The sequence below is a fragment of the Eleutherodactylus coqui genome, chromosome 1, assembly GCF_035609145.1.
Source record: "Eleutherodactylus coqui strain aEleCoq1 chromosome 1, aEleCoq1.hap1, whole genome shotgun sequence".
Taxonomy (NCBI): domain Eukaryota; kingdom Metazoa; phylum Chordata; class Amphibia; order Anura; family Eleutherodactylidae; genus Eleutherodactylus; species Eleutherodactylus coqui.
Window position 1 is genome coordinate 499,872,972 of NC_089837.1, and position 26,650 is coordinate 499,899,621.

At 44.1% G+C, this 26,650-nt stretch overlaps 1 protein-coding gene across 2 annotated transcripts in view; it reads left to right on the top strand.

Moving 5' to 3' along the window:
* NOX4 (NADPH oxidase 4) overlaps window positions 1-25,861 on the top strand; it is a 176,707-nt gene extending 150,846 nt beyond the window's left edge. For both annotated transcript variants that reach the window (XM_066587077.1, XM_066587086.1), the window contains 5 exons: window positions 1,075-1,194; window positions 3,666-3,774; window positions 8,733-8,801; window positions 12,637-12,737; window positions 21,202-25,861. In XM_066587077.1, coding sequence (XP_066443174.1) covers window positions 1,075-1,194; window positions 3,666-3,774; window positions 8,733-8,801; window positions 12,637-12,737; window positions 21,202-21,322 — 520 coding nt within the window. In that variant the 3' untranslated portion in view covers window positions 21,323-25,861. The remainder of the gene's footprint in view (window positions 1-1,074; window positions 1,195-3,665; window positions 3,775-8,732; window positions 8,802-12,636; window positions 12,738-21,201) is intronic.
* The last annotated feature ends 789 nt before the right edge of the window (window positions 25,862-26,650 follow it).

Genomic DNA, 26,650 nt, shown 5'->3' on the forward strand with positions numbered 1-26,650 from the left:
TTTTCTTCAAGGAGTTCAAGCTTGTTCTCCAAGCTTAGTCACATTTATTAAAAGGAAAACCAAAAAATGGCACAAATTTGGAGTAAATCTGTGTCTTCTTATGGCAGTACCATATTTTTTAACACTGATGTTGCATATTAGAAAAAAATTGTTGAAGTGACTTGCACCAACTTTGTTAAAAAGTGAATGCCTCTTGATAAATGTGGTGCATGTGGGGCAACCTGAAAGTCAGAAAATGACAAACACTCCGGGCTCAGTATTAATAAATCCGCTGTAGGCCACACCCCTCCAGCTCAACCAGTCCAACTTGTCCAACTTCAAAAAGTTACATTTTTGTGCAGTCTTCACACACAAGATGATTTGCTGCAATTTTTGATGGAATTTTTGCCCCCAAATTTGTGCAAATACAGTGATAAATTTTACTCTTTAATTTTCAGATTTTGTCGCAAACTATTCAAACTCTTTTTTTCATAGACTGACATAAGAAATGCAAGTCTTAAAGATCGGGGGCCAAATTTTACACAACAGCGTAGATCTGTGCCAAAATTTCTGCATTTGGCTTTCCAGTTATTGAGTCTTAACCCTTTCCAATCCACTGTCTGATTTTAAAGACATTCTGTTCGAAGGCTGTACAGCTCCATTGATGGAAGATGTCCAGCAGGGTATTCTTACTGTATATTACTGGCTGTGCTGTTATCGGGGGCCTTCTAGCATGTCCAATACCGCAGTACTGGCTTTAGCCAGCAGACGGCGCCATTGTATAATGCCAGAAAGAGAAAGCCCCCTAGGAAACCCTGAATCCAAAATTAGATTGCAAAGGGCTAAACTTGTAGATCACATCTGCTCCACTTTTCCACTTTTTTTAAGGGACAGTTTATGTCAAAGATTGGTGAAAGTTGATTTATGAAACTGGGCCATATTGTACCATGTGTGTTGTCTAGAAGGACCTTGGTACTAAGAGGCAATATCAGGGCAAAGGTCATGCCTCACGTCATAATAAGTCATTTACTACCATTTATACTTCTCATCGCCATAACATGATATAACAAATACACTTTTCTTTTGTATCTACAGGATTTACATTGATGGACCCTTCGGTAGCCCCTCAGAAGAAGCCTTGAATTATGAGGTCAGCCTATGTATCGCTGGCGGGATCGGAGTCACGCCATATGCTTGCATACTCAACCAGTTATTGTATGTAGTCCAGCGCTCAGACGTGTTTATGTTCTGTGTTGTTACGTAATGCAGTATTAGGGCTCAGTCACACGGGCGTTTATTGCCGCGATTTGCGCATGCGCATGCGTCGGGCGATTTTTTAAAACCATTGCTTTGCAATGGTATCGGACACATGAGCGCTTTTTATGCGCTCGTCCGATAACTTAGAGAACAGAAATCGCAGATCGCACCTATCTGCGATCTGCGATTCCTGTTCTCTTCTCTATATGCGCTCAATGGGGCCGGCGGCAGCAGCACCGACCCCATTGAGAACATATAGAAGACAAATCATTCTTCTCTGCCACAGCTGGAACAGCTGTGGCAGAGAAGAACGATGTTTGCCCATTGAATTCAATGGAGCGGCAATACAGCCGCTCCATTGAAAGCAATGGGGTTCCGGCGTGCGCGGGGTGAATTGTCGGGAAGGGGTTAAATATATAAACCCTTCCCTGCAATGCATCCTGAAAAGTGAAAAAATAAAAAAAAAGGATGTACTCACCTGCTCCCGGCAGCCTGAGATCCCCGCGGCCGTCCTGCAGTGGGTGTGAAGGGGGTGTGACTCAGGCTTGCCCCTGATTGGCTCAGCCTGAGCCAATCAGAGGTTGATCTCAGTCACACCCATTCATGAATTCATGAATGGGTGTGACTGAGACTTGCCTCTGATTGGCTCAGCGCTGAGAGCGGAGTATGTCATTCCGCACAATTCATCTTGATATCGGATGTGCTTCTTACATTGCAGCGTTATCTGTACTCAAGGAGTCATCACGATGTACAGTGGAGCCCCAATGACACATCCGGCTCTGCTACATCTGTACATTCACAGTAATAATCACATGTCTTTCATGTATATCCTCTGCATTGTGCTCGTCTTATACATCGCACAAGCAGGTGGTAGTCTTGACGGCGGACGGGCTATTTGAAGTAGTAGAGATGTAAAGTGTAGACTTTCCCGGCTGCCTGGCCCACCTCATTATCTCTCCTCTCAAGTGTCATATTAGGGTGAGGCTGCGGAGGAGAGTCGGATGTGACTCTCTTAGTCCGCTATTTCCTTTATTAAATGGATTCCCTTGAGTTTTGCCTCTGGCTGCTTACACAGATTATGTGGGGTCAGTCGGAGGCGGAAGACTCAATAGCCGGCCTTAGAAGACGTGTCGTATTTACTTATCTTATTGATTGTGCTCTTCGTTTGGACATTATTATTATGCTTCGCTGCTCGGTAAATACCAGGGGAAGCGATGGAGTCTTATTGCCAGCATGTAGTGCGTCCTTTCTGTATCCGGTCATCGCGGTCATTAGGATGGATAGCAGTGCGGTGGCGCAGCGGTTAGTAGTGTTATCTTGTAGTATTGGGGTCCTTTCTGCCTTCAGATCCCACTAAGGATGATGTCTGCATTGGTTTTCTACGTTCTCCTTCTTATGTCGGTACGTAAGAGCTACTGCACTTTAAAGAAAACTTTTGACATATCAGAAGTTTTGGCAGGTAGGGTCCGGTTGCTGAGACCCCACTGATGGCTGAAATGAAGGAAGAGAAGTTGAGCGACATGAGCCTTTGCTGTGCGCAGACGAAGATAGGTTCCCAGCAGCACTGCAAATGTCCTCCTATAGAGTCAGGCAGTAAAACATGCAAACGCCAGTAAAGAAGCCCAAACCAGAAGGGCTCCAAGAATGCAGTCCAAATAAAGAAAATAGTAACCGGCAGCAGTCAGCAATGTAGAAAGATGCAAAAATGTATTTACCCCATTACAGAAATTAGCGACGTTTCGGTCACAATAGACCTTCCTCAAGCCAAGTATTTCTGTATTGCAATGTGTTATTATTCATCGTAGCAATCACAGACCATGTGACACACTCAGATGCCATTGAATGCTATCTGTTTGCCATGGCAAACCATCAGCCCTCTGTAATTACATGACAAAGGGCCAATGACATTACAGAGGGAGCACCCTCCTTCTGTAAACCTTGTACATGCCACTTCCAACATTAATGGTGGCATGTTAGAGAATAACACCTAACTCCCACTGCGGATGGAGCGTGCTCAGCTTCTGAACCTGCATCACCAATGGGACTTAACATGCTGGGACACCTGCCGATCCCAAGATTGGGGGTCTGGTCAGTCCTGGAGTGGAGGTCTTGCAGGTTTTTCGCTGCTACATTCAGTTCTGTGGCAGCGCTGGAGATTGCCGAGTTCAAGCGCATTGGCAATCTCCGGCGCTGTCCTTGAAGTGAATGGATCAGCAGAAAGCCTGCCTGACATCAGGATCGGTGAGGGCCCCACCAGTCAGACCCCCAGCGATCATAATGTCATCCCCTATCCTGTCCATAGGAGATGACTGTATAACTTCCACAACCCCTTTAAGATACAATTCTGTCCTACCGAGTATGTGACTGTATGTGTCCACATTTATGGGGCCCCCTGGAATACGTCTTTAATAATGGTTTTATTTCCCTAGGGACCAGTGGAGAGAATACAAGCTGCAGAGGTTGTACTTTGTGTGGATATGTAGAGACATCCAGGCTTTCCTCTGGTTCGCTGATTTACTGTGTATCCTCCATAAAAAGGTAATTTCATGTTTGTTACAATAGATTCCGCACACTGAAAGCTTATTTAATGAAGCCAATTACTTTGCCTCCCCTTCTAAGGCAGGGACTATAGATTTTGCTTAGATCCCTTTCATTCGCTGCTCGGCCGCGCTCTGTCATTATTCTTACCCTACAAAACTCTCTTGAAATCCTATTACTGGTTTTGAATCACTACATTGTAATCACATCATTTCCAATACGCCATTATATCACGCTTCTGGTAATGCTCTGTAATTCTAGGTGTAAACGGCAATGTATTCGTAGGGAGAAATGGACCAATTCCTTGTAGGGACATCAATAGGAAACATAAGGACTCCGGAGCAGAACTCAACGTGGACTCCAAAATGTGCTACATCTTAACATTCGCCATTATATGTATAAGTTCAAAACTCCGTGCTGATTAATTTCCTAAGATATTCATTGATTTATTATAGACCACATTATTAGGGACCCCCATCTAGTAGAGCTTTGGACTCCATTGACCTTCCGAACAATACATTGTGGCATAGATTCCACTAGGTGTTCAAATGGTCCTGCAGGAATATCGGCCCCTGCGGACGGGAAGTTTCTTGTAGTTGTCGCAAATTACATGTAGGCTCTGATCAGCTGACAGGAAGGGGTCATCGGTTCATGCTGCTTGTGCCAAATTCGGACCTCTATCAGAATGGTGCAACAAAAATCTGCATCCATCTGACCAGGAGATGTTTCTCCGCTACTCAGTGATACAATTTTTGTGTTTTGTTTGTCCCCTATAGTCCCACCTTTCTGTTTCTAGAACTGGAAATGGTCATCTGCTGCTATAGTCCATCCCTGTTAAATAGGGTTGCCACCTTTGCCACCCAAAATACTGGCAGGGTAAATAGGTGGCTTGGTTTGGTGTGTGGTTAGGGGTGTGACTTATCACAGCATATGTTTTTATCTCCATTATTCCTATGGCCCCAATACTAACAGTGCTTACTCTCATTTGCCTCAATACTAATAGTGTCCCCTCAGTACATCAATAGTAGCGAAGCCAATTTAGTAGCCCTGTAATAATAATAGCCCCTTTCACTGGCCCCATGAATAATAATGTCTCTTTAATGGCCCAATTAAAACAGCTCCCCTCATTGGCCCCAATAATAACAGCACCCCCTTTAATGGCCTAAATAGTGATATCGGTCCCTTTAGTAGCCCCAGTAATAATAATACACCCTGTTGGTGCCCTTCCCTCTGGCCAAGCAGCAACACTGTCATCAAGTACTGTAACTACTGTGAAGCTCCAGTTGGGATGTAACACTGCTGCAGCGGTCACAAGAGATTTTACTCCTCCCCCTGGTGTCTGCACTGCATAGTATGTGCAGGAGCGCAGACATCGGGAGGAGGAGTGAGGATTTTCTGTGGACTACAGCGGTGTCCTGTCCCAACTGGAGCTTCACATTACCCTCTGAGGATATGCATAGGTATCCACATTGCGTCTTTACTATTCCCAGTGGCATATTAATAGGGCGCATGTAGGATGCCCGATAACCATTCGGCGACATAATACCATAACTCCGCCCATCCCGATCACGTGACAGTTTGTCATCACGTCGGAATCAGATGATTCCTCATGCTGTCTGTCACCCACGTGACCTTTCCAACATGGCGGCCACCAGAGGAGATGTAGGAAGCAGTGTGGGCAGGTACTTGTTGTATTATTATCCTTAGGCATATATATATATATAAGGTTATGTTTTTGTGTATATTTTATGTGCTTGATGAAGTCTGTTGAGACGAAACGCGTTGCACTTTGGACTATATGTCCCAATAAAGAAATTTTTTCTATTTTTTGGAACTTATCAGTTCATTTGGAGCCGTCATTTTTAAGTAGCGCTGATTTTTTTCTTTTTGCACTGGTGTGCATTTATTCATCTATCTTTCACAGTGGGTCCTACCTTGCAGTAGGACCCACAATATCAGCAGCTCTCCGGATTTAGCCCCTCTGGATCAGTGAAGACCGGGATCACCTGAGTATAATATTTATTACAAGCTTACTTGGAGGTGGAGGTGATAGTGGGGTCTGTCCAGGCCTCGCTATTCACCGGGTAAGTCCAATCCACTCTTTACTCTGGCATTAGCTTTACGTATCTGATTCTCTCAGGAGCGCCCTCCTAACACTACATTTTTATAGAGCTTCATGACAGGGTTGCTGCCTGGCCAGAGGTGCTCACACCAGGTAAGTATTTTTTACTAGCCAGTAATATGGCTGGTAAAAAAAATATTAATACCAGCACTGGGCTTTAGTGTAAATGACCAGCTGGGCCAGTGGTTTTCTGGCCAGGTGGAAATCCTAGTGCTAAGGAATGATGAATTGTGTATTTGGATACATTTGTTAGAACAGCAGCATTGTATCTGGCTGCAAATTGCTTGACAGTGCAGCGATTGTTCATCAGCTCAATTCCTGACCTCCTCCTCTGACTCCGTTCAGCAATGAGTTATTTCCATCCACAGGATCCCCCTTTGCTGAATGTTTTTTCTCAATCATCACTAGGTGTATAAGTTCATATACAGTTAGCTCCCCCTAGTGGTGGCTTTATGCAGGCAGAATTATTGCAAATGGTCAGAAACACTGAGCTCCATTATGCAGATATACAGTATTATGAAATGAATCAACACGGAATTCTGAACTTAAAAATCAGCGGGCCCGGTGATTAGCTGATCGGCAGGGATTCCGACCGCCAATCAGCTATTGATAACCTGTCCTGAGGATAGCTCAGCAATAGTAAAAGTCACGGACAACTTCTGCAGATTTTCATTATGGAAGTCCACAGACTGTAACATCCATAGTAGAAAATATCCCCCTTGTCCAGCCTCAGCCTCAGGGGTCCACCAGGCAGCGCTGCAGTAACCCCATTCAGATGGCTCCTCCTACTGACAATGTACTTAGATAGCAGTAGGATCACCTTTATGTTCCCAATCTACATAATACAAATACACTAAAATTCCTTTAATCCAGTATTTAATGCTTTTTATGGTCACCAGCTAATCCAGCACTTCTTTGATGGTGGATTAATTATAGTGTAATAACGGAAGGCGCCTGCCTATATACTGGATTAGTTGGAAGTCCCTATAATATTGGTGGGATGCCCAACCCCAAAGTCAGGTGAATCCTATAAAGCTGGGCTTGGTTGCTTTGATCCTTCATCAATCAGTACGTCCCCTGAACAAAATCTGTGCAACTATTAAAGCCGACTGCTTGATAACTTCTTTATTCAGACTGTTTCACTCCATCCATCATGCATCCAAGTTCCCTGCAGCCGGTAATCGGAACGGCTCCAACGTGATCCCCGGTGGTTAAATGAATCAAGAGTAGAATTCTTTGAGCGATGCAGTGATGAAGCCAAATGAAGAGCTTGGAAAGCTACGAACTGCTAGAAAAATGAGCTGATTTCACTGCTTCTCGGCCTCTGTGCATGTAAATTAGTCAGCGTTTTGGATTTTCAGTGGAGCAGCGAGAACGAAATATAGAAACCCCGTATAGTTATTCCGTACACTGCCCTACCAAAAGTAATTGGACCCCTGGCAATCAAAACTAGTATTTATTTCCATAAAGTGGGGCTCCTTTGTTCCTAATGACATCAGATATTCTCTGTGGCATAGTTTTTACCAATGCACTTCAGCTGGTATTTCCCTCCATTCATCCTGCAAACGTCTGGCGAGTTCTCTAAAAAAAAAAATACTGATCCGACATTGCAGGGATGTTCAGTAGGTTAGAACTCTGTGCAGCCGGTCCAATCATAGAACATTCTTATCCTCAAACCAATGTAAAACAGCGCTGCATTTGTGACAAGGCGCGTTGTCTTGTTGGAAGTATGGCCGACCATTCCAGAGTATAGTCAACTTGTCGGCAGCACGTTATTGTCTAGGCTATCAGGGTCACCTCCATGTTCATGGTTCTTGTCACTACAACTAATGGACTGAGCCCATGTCACGTAACACATCCTCAGACCAGAACTTCTGCCGTACTTATCTGCTGACACAACACACTCAGGTAAAAGGCATTCCCCAGCATCCTCCACACCCAGGTACATCCCTCTGATGTGAAGATGGAGTGGTGCGATTCATCACTCCATATGACGATCTTCTTCTATGATGGATGGCTTGTATGCTGCAGCCTAACCCATATATCTAATAGCATGCAGTTCCCGTCACAAACTATGGCTGACACCTCCAAGGTTCTGCAAACCATGTAGCATGATGTAACACACGTGACCTGCTAATAAGACACGATCCATTCTACTAATAGTGGTGTCCAAATACTTTTCGTAGGATAGTGTCCTTACCTAATCCCCGGACTCTACTGTGGCGACTCTTGCCTGGTCTGTGTATATTGGCCTCCAGTGATGATGTGTTGACGGTTGCAATGGTCACATGTGCAGTGTGTGATAGAACTGTGATGCAGTGTGGTGCAGAGTCTTAAGGCAGCAGAAATGCAGTCCTAAGATCTTGCTCACAACCTGAAGGTTGCAAGTTCAATCCCCGCGTGGTTCAAGTAGCCAGCTCAAGGTTGACTCAGCCTTCCATCCTGAGGTCGGTAAAATGAGTACCCAGCTTGGTGGGGGGTAATAAATAAATTAACTGAAAGCGCTGCGAAGTAAGTTGGCGCTATACAAATAACGAGGTTTATTTTTTTATTTTTTAAAGACCGTCCAAAGTCCAAGTATGTTTTCCACTGCTTTCTGTAAAGTGACTGTAACATTGAACCAGCTGCCAAGTAAAGTGGTTATTCATTTTTTGGCTCCGTGCTCCATCACTTATTTGCACCTGCATGTGGGGGTCCCCCACCAAACTTCATTAAGTTCATTGCCCAGGCCTGGTGGCGGTGGCCATGGGCATCAGCCCCATAAGACATGTTTGATGTAATCTCTTTGTGTTGGAACTGAAATGCTTTTCTCATTATGTATCTCTCTTCGCATCAGCTTTGGCAAGAAAACAGACCGGACTATCTGAATATCCAACTGTACCTGAGCCAGTCAGACGGGATACAGGTAAGGTGCAGAGAAGTGTCCTCATAGGGTTTCGGAATGACCTCCGAGAAGACCATGACATCCTTGGGTGTGTTATGTGTCTAGCAGTTTTCCTTTGCAGGCCAGACTACTTCTCAAAATGTCTTCATGGTTGTCAGATATTTTCTTCGAACAGAAATGGAAACCCGCATGAGATGTTCATCCAGTATGTGCGGATCAGGGTATTCCGAAATAACTTAGTATATTGTCCAGTGACCCTTTCAGAAGATGCAAGTTCTCATGTTTGAGGTCAAGATGAAGACCTATCATGAGTCTTCCTGATTGCACAGTATTTGGGGCTCCTTCGAATGGGCGTATACAATTTGGTTCTGTGAAAACCGCACCGTTTCCAATGTGTATCTGCGTACTTGGTACATTTTTGGTGCGTGTCCCATCTGAATGCATGGGGTTTTTCATGGACTTACAAAAAAAGTAGCAGCGCAAGACCCAATGGATGTCAACTTTTTCACCTTCTTTCACACTGTCTCCTGGCAATATTTGTAAAACAATGCGATAAATACCTACATAACATCCATACAAAGGGCTCCTTCAGATGAACTTATTTTGGGGCATTTTTGTGCATGGGAAAATCCCGCTTCAAAAACACGGAGGATAAAATCCATGGATTTTAATGGTTTCATCCTCATTTCTTTTTTTTGCGTGTGCGGTTCACAATGTCTCAAAAAAAAATAGAACCTGCTTTATTTTGTGCACCTTTGCGCACCAAAGAGTCCCACAGAGGTCTATGTATATGCAGGTCTGCGCAAAACGTTCAGCACACCCGCGAACACCTGCATCTCTTTTGGCTTACTAGCCATTTAAATCATGGTGGACTAATTCCCCCACCCGTGTCGACTAGCAGCGCTGTGTGTATTTGCGCAGACACACATGCAAAATATACACATTCACTGCGCAAAAACGTTGTCATGTGTCTCTGCCCTCACCGTGTGTTTTACACTCCCAGGAATATTTTTTATGCGTATAGGGGCTTCTTCAGACGGCTGTATTTGTATACACAAAAAAATGTGTTCTTTTCCCCCCACAGTTTTGCGCAGTGTTTCACGCTTCCTCTTGTGTATCTGGACACCTTTACCAGACTACTATGGGGGGCCTTTGCTGCACAAAACACAGGAGAATAGAGCAGGTCCTACTTTTTTCCAAGCACGAAATGCACGCGCAAAACACGCTCATGAGAACGAACGCATTGAAATCAGTGGGTTCTACTCCGTGTTTTGTGTGCTTATATTTTAAGCACCCAAAAACATTTGCAAATACAGTCGTTTGGAGAAGCCCTAAAATACTCGCGTCTGAATACACCAATTTGATATAATGGATCAGTATTTAGTCAAAAAAACGACTGAAGATGAAAATACATCTGTGTAAACAGGCCCTTGGGCTAAAGCGAAATTTTTGACCTTACCTGATATTGGCCCACATCCACCCCCCACTGTGTACCCCACTGGCAATTCTGGAAGAACAGATGGACATTGTGATACTTAAAAGAGCATTCCAGTGACATTAAGGTATCCCCTATCCACAGTGCAGGGCATAACAAGCTTTCAATTAGAGGGTTGAGTACTTGGGCACTCCCATTAAAATGAATGGAGGAATTGCCAAGCATGAGAGCTGCCACTCCATTCATGTTGAAAATCTTTCGCGGGACATGGGATCCTTGTTCTGCCACCAGAATACTCCTTTAAACCCATCCCTTCAACCATTTTTTGGCAATATAACAATGCTATGGGTTGGAGAATTCCTACATTGGCCCACACCATTCATAAGGAAGTTGAGTCAAATTGAGCTGGATCTTCCAATGGCCCTAGTCTGAGCCATGGGGGTTGTCACTCTGATATACTTTATGTATATATACACCGAATGGCCACTTTTTACAGACACCCATCTAGTAGCACATTGGACCTTCTTTGGTCTACAGAACTGCAGCAATTCCTCATGGCGTCCGTTCACAGTTATCCGTAAATCCATGGTGCACCAAGAAAACCTTCCCCATACCATTACTGCACAGCCTGACGGAAGAGGTTCACCAACTCATGCTGCGTGCACCAAATTTTGACCTCCCATCAGCATGGTGGAACTGAAATCTGGATTCAATTCACCAGGCGATGTTTTTCTAGTTCTTAGTGATACAATTTTTGTGCTCTTTTGCCCTCTGGAGTCTCATCTTTCTGTTTCATGCAATGGTGATGAAACTGGTCATCTGCTGTTATAGCCCATCTGTGCTAAGGAGAAGCGAGTTGTCCATTCGGACACGTCAGTTGGACAACCAGCCCTGTATTTGGCTGCAGTTTCTCGACTGTGCAGGATCTGCTTAGTAGTATGGTTCTTGACATCCTTTTCTGACTACTTTTGACTACGAGTTGTTCCCGCCCACAGGGTCCTTTCAAACAATTGCAAGTGCCTAAGTTTAGAACCCTTGGACATTCCTACTTGGCAGCCGCTTCATCTTGATGCACTGCCTCAAGTTCCCTGCCCTCTTCCTTCGGAACATTCAGGGTACTCCAAGAAACCTCCAAGAAACAAAAGAAACTTGTGAAGGACACCCCCGGGAAGAGCTGTAATAGCCTCTCAAAGGTCACCTGAACTCCTTATATCTTGTACTGTAAGGATTTTACCATCTAATGAGGGGTCATAATAAAACTGATCTACGGAAAATTTGGCACAAGCTTTTATGCTGCACTCCGGGGTCACAGGGGTAATGTCCATCCAATCATGAGAAGGCTGAAGTGCCAATTCAGTGTATATGGAAAAGGGGCTAATTTTATTTTCACCCTTTAAAGGGGTTGTCCCGCGCCGAAAGATAAAATTTTTTTTTTGCCCAGTCCCCCAGTACCTGTAAAGGAAAACCAGAGCCATGTGTTATTTAAAAAAAAAAAATTCCCTTACCTGAATCCCCGTTCAGCAACTTTAAAAAATCTTCTGTCCAAGATGGCTGCCGCTGGTCTTCTCCCATGGTGCACCGTGGGTCTTCTCCCATGGTGCACCATAGATGTTCTTCTGCTGTCTGCGCTCCACTGCCAATTCTAGCCACCTCATTGGCTGATCGGCACCATGTGACGGGGGCAGAGCTATGTTATGATGCTGAGAAGGGGGAGGAGCCAGGATGCAGCTCGTGAGCCCGGACCATCCAGGAGAAGAATCCTCTGTGCGCAAGCGCGACTGTTCCTGCGACCAGAGAAGAAGTTTGGTCGTCGGCATGGAGACAGGGACGCCAACACCGGGAGGAGGTAAGTATATAACTTCTGTATGGCTCATATTTAATGCATAATGTATATTACAAAGTGCATTAATATGGCCATACAGAAGTGTATATCTGCACTTGCTGTTGCGGGACAACCCCTTTAAGGTAAGGCCTCAGGAATGGAATAATGTTCTGTATTACATTAGTACATAAATGCTGCCATGGCTGAATCTTACCCGATACCATAGATAGGCAACCTGTGAATGCCTATAATGTTGCTCCCTAGTGCGTGGTACGGTACAGTAGTTCACGTTAGGACAGCATCCACAGTGCCCCCGATGGTCTAAAAGTGTACTGATCAATGCAGGGGGAGATCAGCATCATGTCCACAGGGTTCAGGACACGTATTAGCTCATCTCTTTATTCATATCAATGGCCCATAGTTACCGACTGTCTCGAGGCAGCATCATTATTAGCGGTTGCCCCCCCGTTGGGTCTAGCCTCCGTACAGACGGGAACACAGGCGCAGCAGTGATACAGTGAATGTTATCGGAGCCGTACACGATGTGTAATCCCTTCGTTCACAAATTCTTATGGATCCCACTGTGCCGTTTCTTGCAGAAAATAATTGGTGAAAAATACCAGGCTTTGAACTCTCGTCTTATTATCGGACGCCCTCGCTGGAAACTTTTGTTTGATGAGATTGCCAAATCTAACAGACAGTAAGTGCTAACCGGAGGTATTGTTCAGTGATAAGGAGGGATGGAAATTGCCATGCTTTTTTCACAGTCTAATAGCTATTTGTTTGCAGCTTTTGTGAAGTTTTATCTAATAAACCCAAAGTCAGAGCTGTAATGTCACATGTGATTCCCTCTGTAATGTTCCGCAGGACGACCAAGCCACTGCAAAACCTTCAATTTGTGCAGCTGAGCGCATATGCGAGACCGATGTAGATGGTGGGCCGGGGCAGTGCTGCTGAGAATGGATCTGCTGTCTGTAGCAGTCCGCAAACGCATGCGCGATCCGATGGAGAAGCCACAAGCGCCAGGATCGGGCTCACATTTTCCTGACGGCACTCCCGCAGATCCATTCCCAGCAACACACGCGTCCAGTCCCCATCCCGCCATTAACAGCGGTTAGCGCCATAAGCGCTCGCAGTTTCCCACGCACACTATACTATTAGGGCTCATGCCCACGAGCGTCGCAGGATACGCCCGTGGATTTACGTCGGGGGAGTACCACGATATTAAACAAAGAAGAGCCTGCGGATTTCTGCGGTCTCCATTAATGCTATAATAATGGAGACCTCCCACGGCGTAAATCCGCGGCAAATAGAACATGCTGTGATTTATTTCCAGAAAGCTATTAGGTTCAATAGAACCCTAAGAGTGAATGCCCACGAACGGATTTCTACTGCGTTTCCCGCGTAATTTCCGCAGCTGTTAGGTTGTATTGAACCTAGTAGTTTTCTGCCTGCCAATGCTCACATGCAGAATTGTACCGCGGATTTCCGCAGTGGGAAATAAATCTTGGCATGTTCTGTTTGCCGTGGATTTACGCTGCGGGGGGTCTCCTTTAATGTAGTATTAATGGAGACCGCGGAATTTCGTGATCACTCGCATGCCCTTCGTTGTTTTAATATCGCGGTACTCCATTGGCGTAAATCCGTGGGTGTATCCCACGACGTTCATTGGCATGAGCCCTTATTGTTGTTATTATGGCCTAGATACTTGCTGACAATGCGACGTGTATTTAGTCTGCAGCAACATGAATATGTTCTTCTTTAGATGTAACTAGAAATGAGTGAGCATACTCGCTAAGGGCAATTGCTTGAGCGAGCATTGCCCTTAGCGAGTACCTGCCCGTTCGAGAGAAAAGGTTCGGGTGCCGGCGGCGCACAGGGGGAGAGCAGGGAGGAACGGAGGGGAGATCTCTCTCTCCCTCTCTCCCCCCCGCTCCCCCCTGCTGACTGACGCTACCCACCGCTCCCCCGCGCCGGCACCCGAACCTTGTCTCTCGAGTGGGCAGGTACTCGCTAAGGGCAATGCTCGCTCGAGCAATTGCTCTTAGCGAGTATGCTCGCTCATCTCTAGATGTAACGTTTCTAGACTTTTGTGAACTGTATGTGGTCCAACTGTATGTGGTATAAAGGATGACCGGCAGAATAAGTACCCCATCCATTCTCTACTGGCGTCTCACCTGCTGCGCCAGTTCGGTGTAGTTATTGGTTTTCTCCGTGTATTGTGCTAGTTGTGAGTTCGGGATGGAGATGCCTATGATGGATGTTATGTTGGTCGGTGAGTGTGATGTCCGGTCTGTTGGGGTGCATTGTTTTGTCTGTGATTATGGCTGTCGTAGTACAATTTGTGTATGTTGTTTCCTAGGATGTCTGTGGAGTGTATTTGCAGTATAGAATATGAGCGTCTCATAGTTGGTGCTTGTCTACGAGCTCTTGGTGAATTATATGTTTAGCCACATTATCCCCAGATTATCCCAAGGATGGTGAGCGATCTGCAAATCATGTCCTATGAAGAACGGTTAGAGGATCTGGGAATGTTTAGCTTGCAGAAGAGAAGGCTGAGAGGAGACTTAATAGCTGTCTACAAATATCTGAAGGTCTGTCACAGTGCAGAGGGATCAGCCCTATTCTCATCTGCACAAGGAAAGACTAGAAGCAATGGGATGAAACTGAAATGGAGGAGACACAGATTAGGTATTAGACAGTGAGGGGGATCAATGAGTGGAACAGGTTACCACGGGAGGTTGGGAGTTCTCCTTCAAAGGACATCTTCAAACAAAGACTGGACAGACATCTGTCTGGGATTACTTAGTGAATCCTGCACTGAGCAGAGGGTTGGACCCGATGACCCTGGAGGTCCCTTCCAAACCTACCATTCTAGGATTAGATTTGTGGCATTTTCTGCATCACTAAGTGTGGTGTCTTCTAGGACGTGTTTTCTGTAGTTTTTTAACTTTATGACTTGATCCTATATGGCAATCATGAACCCTTCTGTTTCTCCAAAGAACTTTCCCCAAGCAGTTTTGTCAACATGATCCCGACTGAGGTGAAAGGCATGCCTACTACGGAGCTCCTTCTTGGCCTATGATGGCCTAATGGTATTGGGATGTTGTGTAATGTCTAGTTTACAAGAGTGTAAGTTTAGTGTTGTGTTTTTGTCTGCTGAAGTTACTGCTTTATGTAGCTGAGTTGTCTCTTGTTTTCTGTAGAACTCTCGCGGTGTCTGTATTTGCTTGTAGTGTAAGTTTATTATGGCGACAAGCCTCTTCGAGGGAGAATTAGCTTCTCTATTGCAAACGATGGATAATGCTGCTTATGCTTAGTTAGTGTTGTTCGTTTTTCTTTGGAGTTATTATTACTATTATTATGCTTATTATATATATACACTAGCTGATATATCCGGCTTCGCCCAAGTTAATTTGGTGCAGGTGTATATGTGTTGTTCGCATGGGAAATTTTATGAAGTCGCGGTTACTTCAGAGGAACCGAGGAATAAAATATGTGGACAATTTTGCATGGTTCTTCGCGTTACCCAGGAAACGCCACGTGGAGGTAACCATGCGACGTCTCCTTTATATAAAATAAAGGTAAGATACAGTTTAGAAAAAACAAATAAGCAAACAGTTGTATTTTAAAATGAAATAATAACTCCTTGATCAAACAAAAAAGGTTAGGGTTTTCTTCGAAGATAACAAAAATACCTGTAAAATAATACCCAGAAATGTATTTTTCTAACAGTTTTGAATAATCTATTTGTGACCCCTCTGCTTTTCCTAAATAATGATCATGGCAAATTTAACGTTTGTGCAGCACAGATGTGTGTTATTAGTTACATTACATAGGGGGTCACTTACTTTCGTGCTTAGAATTGAATACTTAAGTTGTGACCCCTTTACTTTTCTTATTTAGGATCTAAAGAATGCTCCTGCCAAATTTAATGTTTGTACGACACCGTAAAGTTAGAGAATCAGATTAGGTACATTACATAGCGGTGCCAATACTTTTGCACTTAGCATTGAATAATCGAGTTGTGATCCCTTTACTTTTCCTACTTAGCACCTAAAGAATGCTCCTACCAATTTTCATTTTTGTACGACATCGGGAAATTAGAGAATTAGGGGTAAGTCAGTCAGTCAGTCAGTGAGGGCTTTCGCCTTTATAGATTCTTCCAGTAGTATTATTACCAACGACATCACCATATACCAGCAGGTGATATCTTCTTCTATTATATTATTGCCATTACTATCATTTCTATTATCCTCATTATTATTAGTTTTAATATATGTTACTGACTTATGGTTGTTGTCATGGAGAGAGAGGGGGCACCCAGACCGATCCTGCCTCTGTTGCCTATTTTTGACGGGTCGACTACTCCGAGAGCGCTCGCCACAACCAATTGTCATGGCAGGGCCTCGTTTGATCACTCTAGTGGGATTGCATGTGCATGAGTCGTTAGAATACAGGGGGATTTGTACCCAGCTTTCCCAGGCTCCTGCACGCATGTAGAGCGAAAGATCTAATCACCCCCTGGTCGGTCTAACGTCTCCAGCGCTATACAATACCCACATGTTCCGCTGCCACCAGCAGCTTGTATGTCACCGGTAAGCTGGAACCTAGACTATGAATTATGAACACAATTTTCGAAGTTATGGTTCATTTTAAAATGGACAAGGCTTGACTAATAAATTACAGATTTAGTCTCAAAAGGACTAGCAGTGCTAAATATCTATATGTATACAAAAATATATAGGAAAGGATGTTACAATGGAGATAAGGTTTACAGGTATAAACAACAGACAGTATTTTAAAATAAAGTAAGGAGAAAATAAAGAAATATATCAGATTTAGGATATTTGCCCAAGGTTCTGTTTGTGCGGATGGACTGAAGCAAATGGGAAAGCCTTACACAGTGGCATATCTCTGAAGTCTGACAACTAGGTCTCTGTGAGCCCCTGGTTCTTAGAGGTTTCCCCAGAGCACATCTTACCTGCCCTCTCTGAGCTCATTCAGGGAGGGGTGGGGGGTAAAGGCGTAGTTACCTAGAAAAAACACAATTCTCCATTTTGGCAATATCTCCGCAGGAGAAACTCCCATCAGGAATATTTGCCTATCATATTTCTGGTCATGATTTTGTCTATTCAGCTGTTACGTAGATATACTACCCTTGATACGCCAGCCCAGGTACCCTGATCTCACCCATAACCCCTGTCCCTGCCTACTTGCCTCCACTCCTGGCAAACCCCAGGCGGGCAACTGGGCGGCGGTCCATACTCTCACTAAGGACCGAAAAAGGGATGCTGGTGTACCTGGATGGAAAGGGTAGAATACTGACAGAAAAGGCAAATGTAATTAACCAACACGAACAATACTAAGCAGAACTGAGGCAGATGGAAAAACCTGGCGGATAATCCAAAGTATAGCGGACAAAATGACAAAAGCAGGAGACCAACAGAGGCAGACTAGCTAGCACACTGAGGGAAACCAATAACTGGCAATGATTGCCAGTCTCTGCCCGACCTTTCAACAAAAGCCTCCGCCCAGGGGCGGAGAGAGGGAGACAGCCAACTCCCAACAGTACATAATAAAAGGGAGCTCGTGCACGGCAGCTGCACTCACAGGTGCACCAGCACTATGCCGCCCACACCAGCCAGGCACCCGCGCCCCCAACAGCCGGACAACAAGCCGGGGGGACGCGCCCTGACCGCGGGACCCCGCACACCACCACCCCGGGAGGACCAGAAACTGCCGCATGCTAACATCAGCGATATTAAGCATGACATGTAAATTCTAACCAGGTACGCGAAGACACCTAGGGCCCTTTCCTCAATGTGTGTAGATGTACTTCATTCAGCTGCCCCCCCCCCCCCTCTCGATTCCAAAAATCCAATTCATATCGGGCTAGGACCCTCACACAACTAATAACCCTTATTAAGAGATTTTCCCTTAATAAAAATTTTGGAGTCAGGATGTCTCCTGGAACCATCCGAGCTATCACACCTTACCGGCAGGAGGGTTAATTAACATCCCCCTGTCACTGCCTTAACTTTATTGCCATCCGAACAAAACATTTCCTAAGGCCACATGGTCATCGAAGGGAGGGAGCAGGGAGATAAAGGGGAAGGGTGTCAGTTCAGTCGTGAATGGCAGCTGATGGGCAGCTGATTGATACTGCATCAGTCATTATACTACCATTGTCAGTACTTGTATTCAGTTGTTACATCCACTTTGTGTATACCTTCTGATACGTGATTCTTTTTGTTTCTTTTCTATTTCTTCCTACTGTTTTGTTCCCTCTACATTTCCCTCCCAATATCTGTACCTCAGCTCACATCCCCCTACTCTCCCTATGTTACATATATACATATAGAGTGGCCCCAGCAATAATGAAGAAGCAGCATTGTGTTGCTCCGAAACACATCATTTAGGCTGGCACTATCAATAAAAACCTAGAAATTTTAATGGCATCTCCTGTATATGTGCACGTCTATTAAAGTGTCACACCTACTCCCAAGCCTTTTGTTCTACACCATTTCGTACATACATACATCCAACCATGGGTTTAACATTTCCTGGGTTGGCTTCACATGACACCCCATGCATATACCTCTCTTGGCACTTCACCATCAAGATACCTAACTAGAACAAGGACTAACTCACTTCTTCTGCACCCGACCTCCACTGAGTTAGCTTCACCCATATCATCCAATTTAAAATGCATGGTAGCAATTTGTGCACCCTTTAAAGCTTTTAAACTGAACAGTGGACATGTTTCCGAACCATTTTGAGTCGATACTAGACCCTTCTTCATGTTAATACACTATACTACCAAAGTAATTGGACACCTGAGCAACAATTAGAAGCAGTATTTATTTCCATATTTTACTACTTGGGGCTCCTCTTGGCTTAATGACATTGGATACTCTGTGTTGCATTCTTCCTACTAACGTTTGGTACATTTCATCTGGTATTTCCCTCCATTTATCCTGTAAATGTCTGGCAAGTTCTCTCAAAGAAGATGGACCTAACGTTGCAGTTCATCCCAAAGATGTTTAGTAGCTTTGGGTCAGGACTCTGTGCAGGTCAGTCCAATCGTGGAACATTCAAATCCTCAAACCAACATAAAGAGCGTTGGATGTTTGACAAGGCGCGTTATCTTGTCGGAAGTATGGCCGACCATTCCCAGAGTATTACCATATCGTCAGCAGCACATTATTGTCTAGAACCTCCGTGTTCATGGTTCTTGTCACTACAACCAATGGACCGAGACCATGCAACGTAAAACACCCCCAGACTGTAACAGAACCTCCGCAGTACTTAACTGTTGGCATAACACACTTAGCAAAAGGCATTACCCGTCATCATCCACACCCATCTGATGTGAAGATGGAAAAGCATAATACATCTTTCCATAGAATGTTCTTCCATTGCTCACCTGTCCAATGATGATGCTTCTTCAACCATTGTAGACGGGTCGATGCATCTTCTTTGAGAGAACTCGCCAGATGTTTACAGGATGAACGTAGGCAAATACCAGCTGAGTGGAACACATCTTAGTAGAAAGTATGCCACGGAGAGTATCTGGTGTCATTAGGGCCCAAGGAGCCCCATTAAATATTAACATCTGGAAATAAATACTACTTTTATTATTGCTTAGGTGTCCAATTACTTTGGGTAAGATAGTGGAATACTTCAATGCCTGAAAGTCCAGTGCCCACTTTTGTAGCAGCATGTATACCCCAACAAGGTTATTAACCTGAATGATGGACACATCTACCCTGGTCATCCAGTGTCAGCTCAATGTGTTGTAGCAGCTTATATACCCCAATAAAGGCCTTACCCTGGGCAATGAACATGTCTTACCTGGTCCTGTAATGACTGCATTTCTTTTCCCTATCCACCTGTGGACCAAGTGATGAAATTGCAGAGACTGCATTAGTCGGGAATCTCTATAGCATAAGCGCATATAAAAAAAGGTGAGCATGCCAGTTGTTACCCCACACATAATATAAGGGGGTCTACCAAAATGGTACCAATAAAAACTACAGCTCGTCTTGCAAAAAAATAAGCCCCCACGGAGCTCCGTCCATTGTAAAACAAAAAAGTTATAGGACCTTGAATGCAGCGAATTAGAAAAAAAAAATGATTTCCAAAAAAGGGTTTTTATTGCAGAAAACTGGAAAAACCTAAAAAAAATATAAGAATTTTGATATAGTTGTAATCGTAACGACCCGCAGAAAAAAATTTTGTTTCATTTATGCTGCATGATTAACGCTGAATAAAAAAAATCTATGGCAGAATTGATGCCTTTTCTCTCCCTGCTATCATAAAAAAATTAATAAAGTTTTACAATATGGCCGCCTGCAGACGAGCGGGTCGGATCCGGCAGCGAGAATTCTCGCCGCGGGACCCGACCCGAGAGCCTGCAGGGACGAGCGCGTACTCACCCGCGCTTGGCGGCCCCGGCTCTTTCATGTGCCAGCTGCGGCGCAGCCGGCGCATGCGCAGACCGGAGCCGGCGGCCGGGTGAGTGCGTGCCCCACACAAAAATAGGACATGCCGCGGTTTGTTTGCCGTGCGAGATTTTGCGCGGCCAAACCGTGTCCATCTGCATAGGAGTGCGTATTGTAATGCACTCCTATGCAAACTTTCAGTGGCGAAAATCCCCCGGGAAATACCGCCGCGGGATTTCCGCCCGTGTGCAGGTGGCCTATAGTCTATGTACCCAAAGATGGTACAAATAAAAACTACAGTTCTCTACGCAAAAAAAGCCTTTATATGGCTGCATCGACGGAAAAAAAAAAGTTATGGCTTTTGAAAAATGGAAATGAAAATCTGACAAAAATCTGTGCGTCCTCAAGCCCAAAATAGGCCATGTCCTTCAGGGGTTAAATATCTTCCGATATGTCAGTAGATATCATCGGTGGTGGTGGTGGTGGGGGGGGGGGAGGTTGTTCCCCATAAATGTCACAGATAATTTGCAGGAGCTCCTTACCCCTTTGCTTTTTGACTGCAAATGCATGGAATGTATGAAGTTGAACCCTCAAAGAGATGCGCTCAAGGTGCTTTTAGTAACACTTCAAGGATGGAGGCCAACCTTTCCTAGCGGGGTCTACTGTGGACTTGGATTATTCTATGTCATGGATAACCATATCTTTGTATTTTCTTAGGAAATCAGTTGGAGTCTTCTGCTGTGGACCCAAAGGACTTTCTAAAGATCTCCATAAATTGTGTAACCGTCCCAATGCCTATGGGACCAGATTTGAATACAACAAAGAATCCTTTAGCTAAAAGGAAATGTAGGAACCGGGGACTGAAGTGCAATTACCTCAAACCAAAGAACATTAGTCAGCCAAGATTCAAGATGGGATCCCTGGGATGAAGCCTGGTTATTTACAGGACAACGTAACTTATGGCTTGTTCCATGCACTGTGTTTGTTCAAACGGACCCGGTCTATTCACACCTTGCAAACACCAACTGCATCAAAAAAATGCTATGGGACCGTAATGTGTGAATAGACTCCTATAGCACCTAGCTTCTCTCATGAAACCATTTTATGAAGCCGTAAAGCCATATGCAGTTCTCATCACAGGTTACTTAACGACACCACTCAAGTGGAGTTCGGTATATAATCACATTTCTATTGCAAAAATTTATTATTTAGCCATATATGATATGTTATCTTCTTCACTAAGGTCCTTTACTGTGTTCTTACTATCCTTTACAATGGCTTGCAAAAGTATTCTCCACCCTTTGGTGTTTTTCTTGAGTTACAACATGGAATTAAAATTAGGATTTATGTAATGGAGCTAACAAAATTAACCAAATTGTTACAGTGGAAAGAAAAAAAAAACTTAAAAAAAGAACCAAAAACTAACTTAAAACTGAAAAGTTGTAAGTCCATAGGTATTCACACCTCTATGTGTACTCACCCTCTATGTGTATGTTCTCCCCTTTTGCTATGAAGCCTCTAAATAGGGTCTGGTCCAACAAATTAGCTTCAGAATTCATATAATTAGTTGAATAATTCTAATAATTAATAATTGTGTGCAATCAAAGTGTCACAAGATCCGTCACATGAAGTCAGTATGAATAGACCTGTTCTGAAAGACCCCTGAGTCTGCAACACCATTAAGCAAGCAACATAAAGACCAAACGAGCTCTCAAAAGAGGTCAGAGACAAAGCCTTAGAGAAGTAGAGATCAAGGTTGGGTTATATTATGTTAGAGCAGCAAATATCCCAAACTTTGAATAACCCCACAAAGTTCCATTATCTCCATTACATGGCACAACTACAAACCTGACAGGAGAAGGCCTCCAACCAAAACTCACAGAGCATGCAAGGAGGGCATTAACAGAAGACTCAATAAGGACACCAACGATAATTATGAAACCGCTCCAAAGATCCTCAACGAAGATGGATCTGTCCATCGGACCACTATAAGCCGTGCAGTCCACAAAGTGGTGCTTTATACCCTTAACATCACAGGGTGTACATTTACATCCTGGGTGTGTAGAGTTTATATGGAGCGGACTCGTGAGCCGTGATAGCAGACAGAAGCAACAACTCTATAATCACTCCGATCATTGTTCGGGGGTCCTGAAGGGCCCACTACAATGTGATAATGTGCTACCATTCAGTTGTTATGGCAGTCAGGAGCCTTCTGAAGGCCTCCAGGGCTACCATGGTTAAATGTCTATGAAGGCGTGCCTGTTAAAATGAGGTATCCAAAGAGTATAACCAGCGCCCTCTGCAAGGAGGAGCCAGTTCATATATCATAAGAAAGTAGCAGATGGTCAATCATCCCAGCCAGTCCATCAACTCTAATGAGGTTGGTGATTAGCTGGCTGGACTGTCAATCACTAGCCAGTCCTTCAGTAAACCAACAGCAGGGATGTGTTTAACACTTGATGACCATAAGTGACTGAAATATGTACACAGGCGGGCGCACCACATGATCCAACGTACTGACATCTCCCTGGATCCAATCCTGAGACACGAAGGAAGGCGGCACCAGGAGTTGGAGCAGTATTGTCTGGAAGAAAGGACAAAAATCCCAATGTCCAGATGTGTGAGGCTAATGGAGACCCCGAGAGACGGGCATCTGGGATTTTGCCTTAATGACTATTTTGGTCACAGTAAAAAATATTTTGTGCTTTCCAAGTATTTGGCATCTTGTTGGAATCAAATACCACAAACCCCCAAATCCGTTTGATTCCAGGTCGTAATGCAACAAAAGAAGAAAACTCCCGAGGGGGACAAATAATTGCAACTGTTTTTGGGGGACTTTAAAGTCTTTGCTTGTACATGTTGTTATAATGTTTCCATATGTCTATGCAGGGATTTGGCGCTTCGTATATAAAAAATCTCTTACAGTTACACATCCAGCAAACGTTAACTTGACACTTATGGCTTAAAGATTTTGTCAGCTCCTATGAGATTCACAAACCAAAGCTGTGTGGTGAGAGAAGCTGGGGCGCTGAGTCTGGGGGTGTCACTCTCATACATCCTCCCCGTTCCCCCACCGACCACCCACAAAGCTGCTGCTCCTTGTATACCATGGACTACTTATGCACACTTGATGTTAGGGCCAATAGGGGTTGTTGCTCTACTGGATATGCCTTCACGGGATCAATGTTCCAAATGATGGACCATGAAGACGTTTTGGGCATTATTTACCTCTGTTTACACCCATATATAATATTATTTTAAGTTGCGGTTTTATTGGAGCTTTGGATGACTGTAGGTGTACAGTATGTGGAGACGTTTAGCTATTGGGCACAGGGTTTTGCTATAGGGTCTTAAAAATGACTCATTCTTCACTATTTCAATTAATTTATTGACAGCAGGAATCCATTTGGAAATGCCAACGAAATACCATAAGTTACATAGGTTGTGGCCACTCCATAGATTGCCAATACACGTATGGAGGGCTACTGAGGACACTACACGTTATCATGATACCCCAATCTCCTGGAATAGGTTTGTTGGGCCTACTGGACAATTCTATTTGGCCACATCATACATAATGAGGCCTCAGTACATAAAATAATGTATAGGACCTATATGCACGGGCTGACGGTACTGTCCATGCTTTTCACGGACAGCACATGGACCCATTGTAGCCATTTAGGCTATTCACACAGGCGTTTTTTTCACATGGACCAATGGTCCTTCTGAGAAGAGGACCTGTAATGTCCACTGTGTGTCCTTCGCTGTCTGATGCCAGCTGCATATGCCCGTGTGAATGGGCCCTTATGGTGCAATTCCCCATTGACGTTTTACCTTGGTTGTTCTGTACTCTAGTTCCTTAGAATTAAAGGCTATGGGCACCTTTGGGAGGTATTTTTTTTCACTTCAATGCATGTATTTTGGATTGATAATCATTTTTATAATATGGTTTAATGAAACAATTTCCACAGTTTGTGTTCTGCAGCTTCTACACATCACTGTATATAGAAACTGCAGTCTACATTTCAGTAGGAGATCCGTCGATGTGCTGGACTGACAACTTAGTTTCCTTCTGTTCTCTCCTCTCCTGCACCTTCTTATCAACTAATGTATGACCACAACAATGCTTCTCTTTATCATGTGATACATAGTGCAGGAAAGGAGGGAGCAGAGGGAAACCACGCTTCAGTGCAGCCTGGCGGATAGATCGCCTATTGAGACAAAGGGCTCCTTCACGGGGGCGTATCTGTGCATGCGCCATCCATAGACAATAGAACCTATTGTTTTCAATGGGTTCATTCACACTTCCTGTTATCGCGAGTGCTTTTCTCCTGCATGCAAAGAACTTGCTGTGTTTCAAGCACTTTTGCGCACCAAAGGGCCCCATAGAAGTCTATGGGAGGTGCACAAATGCACAATATGCTGCGCAATTCAGTGAAGAACGAACGCATCTGGACCTCATTAGGTTAAATAGCTATTTAAATCAGGGAGTGTTTATCTGCTGTACACATATGAACAAGCCTTGTATGTGCAAAAAGTACATCAAAATACGCCGATATGCACACAAATCTACCTCGTTCATAGTGTAAATACATTGTGCTGCAGCATTTGTGCATACGCCTGTGTGAAGGAGCCCTTAGGTTACTTTTTGATATGATGATTGTTGGCCACTTACGTGCTTGAACAGCGTTCCAGTGACTGCAGTGTCTGTATATAGTGATATGTAGAAGCTGCAGAAGAAAAACGGTGCAACATTTATCATTAAGCCTATTGCAAAAATGACTGCTAAGCCAAAATACATGCATTTAAGTGCAAAAAATGTGCCCCTCAAATTTGTCTATTGCCTTAAAGGGATCCCATTTAGTATCCATAGGATTCTAACTCCCAGTGGATTCCCATAGCTACATATTATAAAAAAGGTATGAAGAGTCACCATGAAAAAATGGGGTCATGCCAAGTAATAAAGTTATCTCCTATCTACAGGACAGGGAATAACTTATTGGGTGGGGTTCAACTGTTAGAACCCCCACTGATCCAGAGAATGGGGTATCCAAGCGCTTGAACTTGGTCATTTCTGGTGCTGTCATAGAAGTGAATGGAGCAATGGCACACATGCATGACCTCTACTTCATTGACTTGGGGACTAACTGGACCCCCGTTCTCAGAATCGATGGAAGTCCCAGAGGTCAGACCCCCACAATCATAAATGTGTCAGCTATTGTGTGCATAGGGGATAACTGTATAACTTGACCCCTTTCAACTCCTCTTCATTACCCCCTTTAATTGTGCTTTCAGTTTTATTCTTCCTCTCTTACAGCGTTGAGACACCCGCAAGAACAGTATTTGTGAGATCCTAAATTACTTGAGCCGCATTGTTACATCGTTAATTTTGTTTTTGCTTTGATTTCAATAAAACAAGTTTAAAACCATACCATATATTATGTTGGTGGAATGTCTAGTGGTCCCCAATTTTTGACTGTTGTGAAACCTTGTGTTTGTCTCCACCATTAGTTGGGTCAGTGAGTTACAATATGACAATTCCTCTTGATGGTGGAGTCATTAAAGGTGCCAATGCCACCGGAATGTAAAAGGTGTGATCTGGTGGAAGAATGGAAGCTGGGGATCTCTTTTATCCTCTCAAGGGGAAATGGTGAACCGGAGGGGACTCGGCAGAGAGAGAGACACAGCTCCCGAAGCATCGCTATAGTCTCCCTGTCATTATAAGTGAGAACAGGAATCTTGAGAAGTCTTACTGTAAGTTCTTCTAAAAAAAAACCTCATTCTTGAATTTTTCAAATCAGCATATTGACCATTTAATGCAGGATTGATCACTTCCCTCAACTTTGAATATGTAAAAGCAGATGGAACAATGTCTCTATAGCGCCACCTATTAGAAGGCAGCATTTCCATAAGTCAGTGTCAGATTTTTTAAAGCCTTGCAACATTGACTTCTCCAGAAGGAAAAGATAACCGTGTACTGACTGTTTTAGGGTTTTTGCCCTCATTAGTGTGCAGTAGGTAGCTGGCTTGCAAGGTGAGACGTTTATGACGTGGGTCATGAAGGGTATGGTTTCTCCTTAGGGAGAGCGCCTAGTGAGGAGACTTAGAAGGCCATGCATGCTCCTCTGGGAAATGTATGCACATGGTAGATGGAACAATGCCTCTA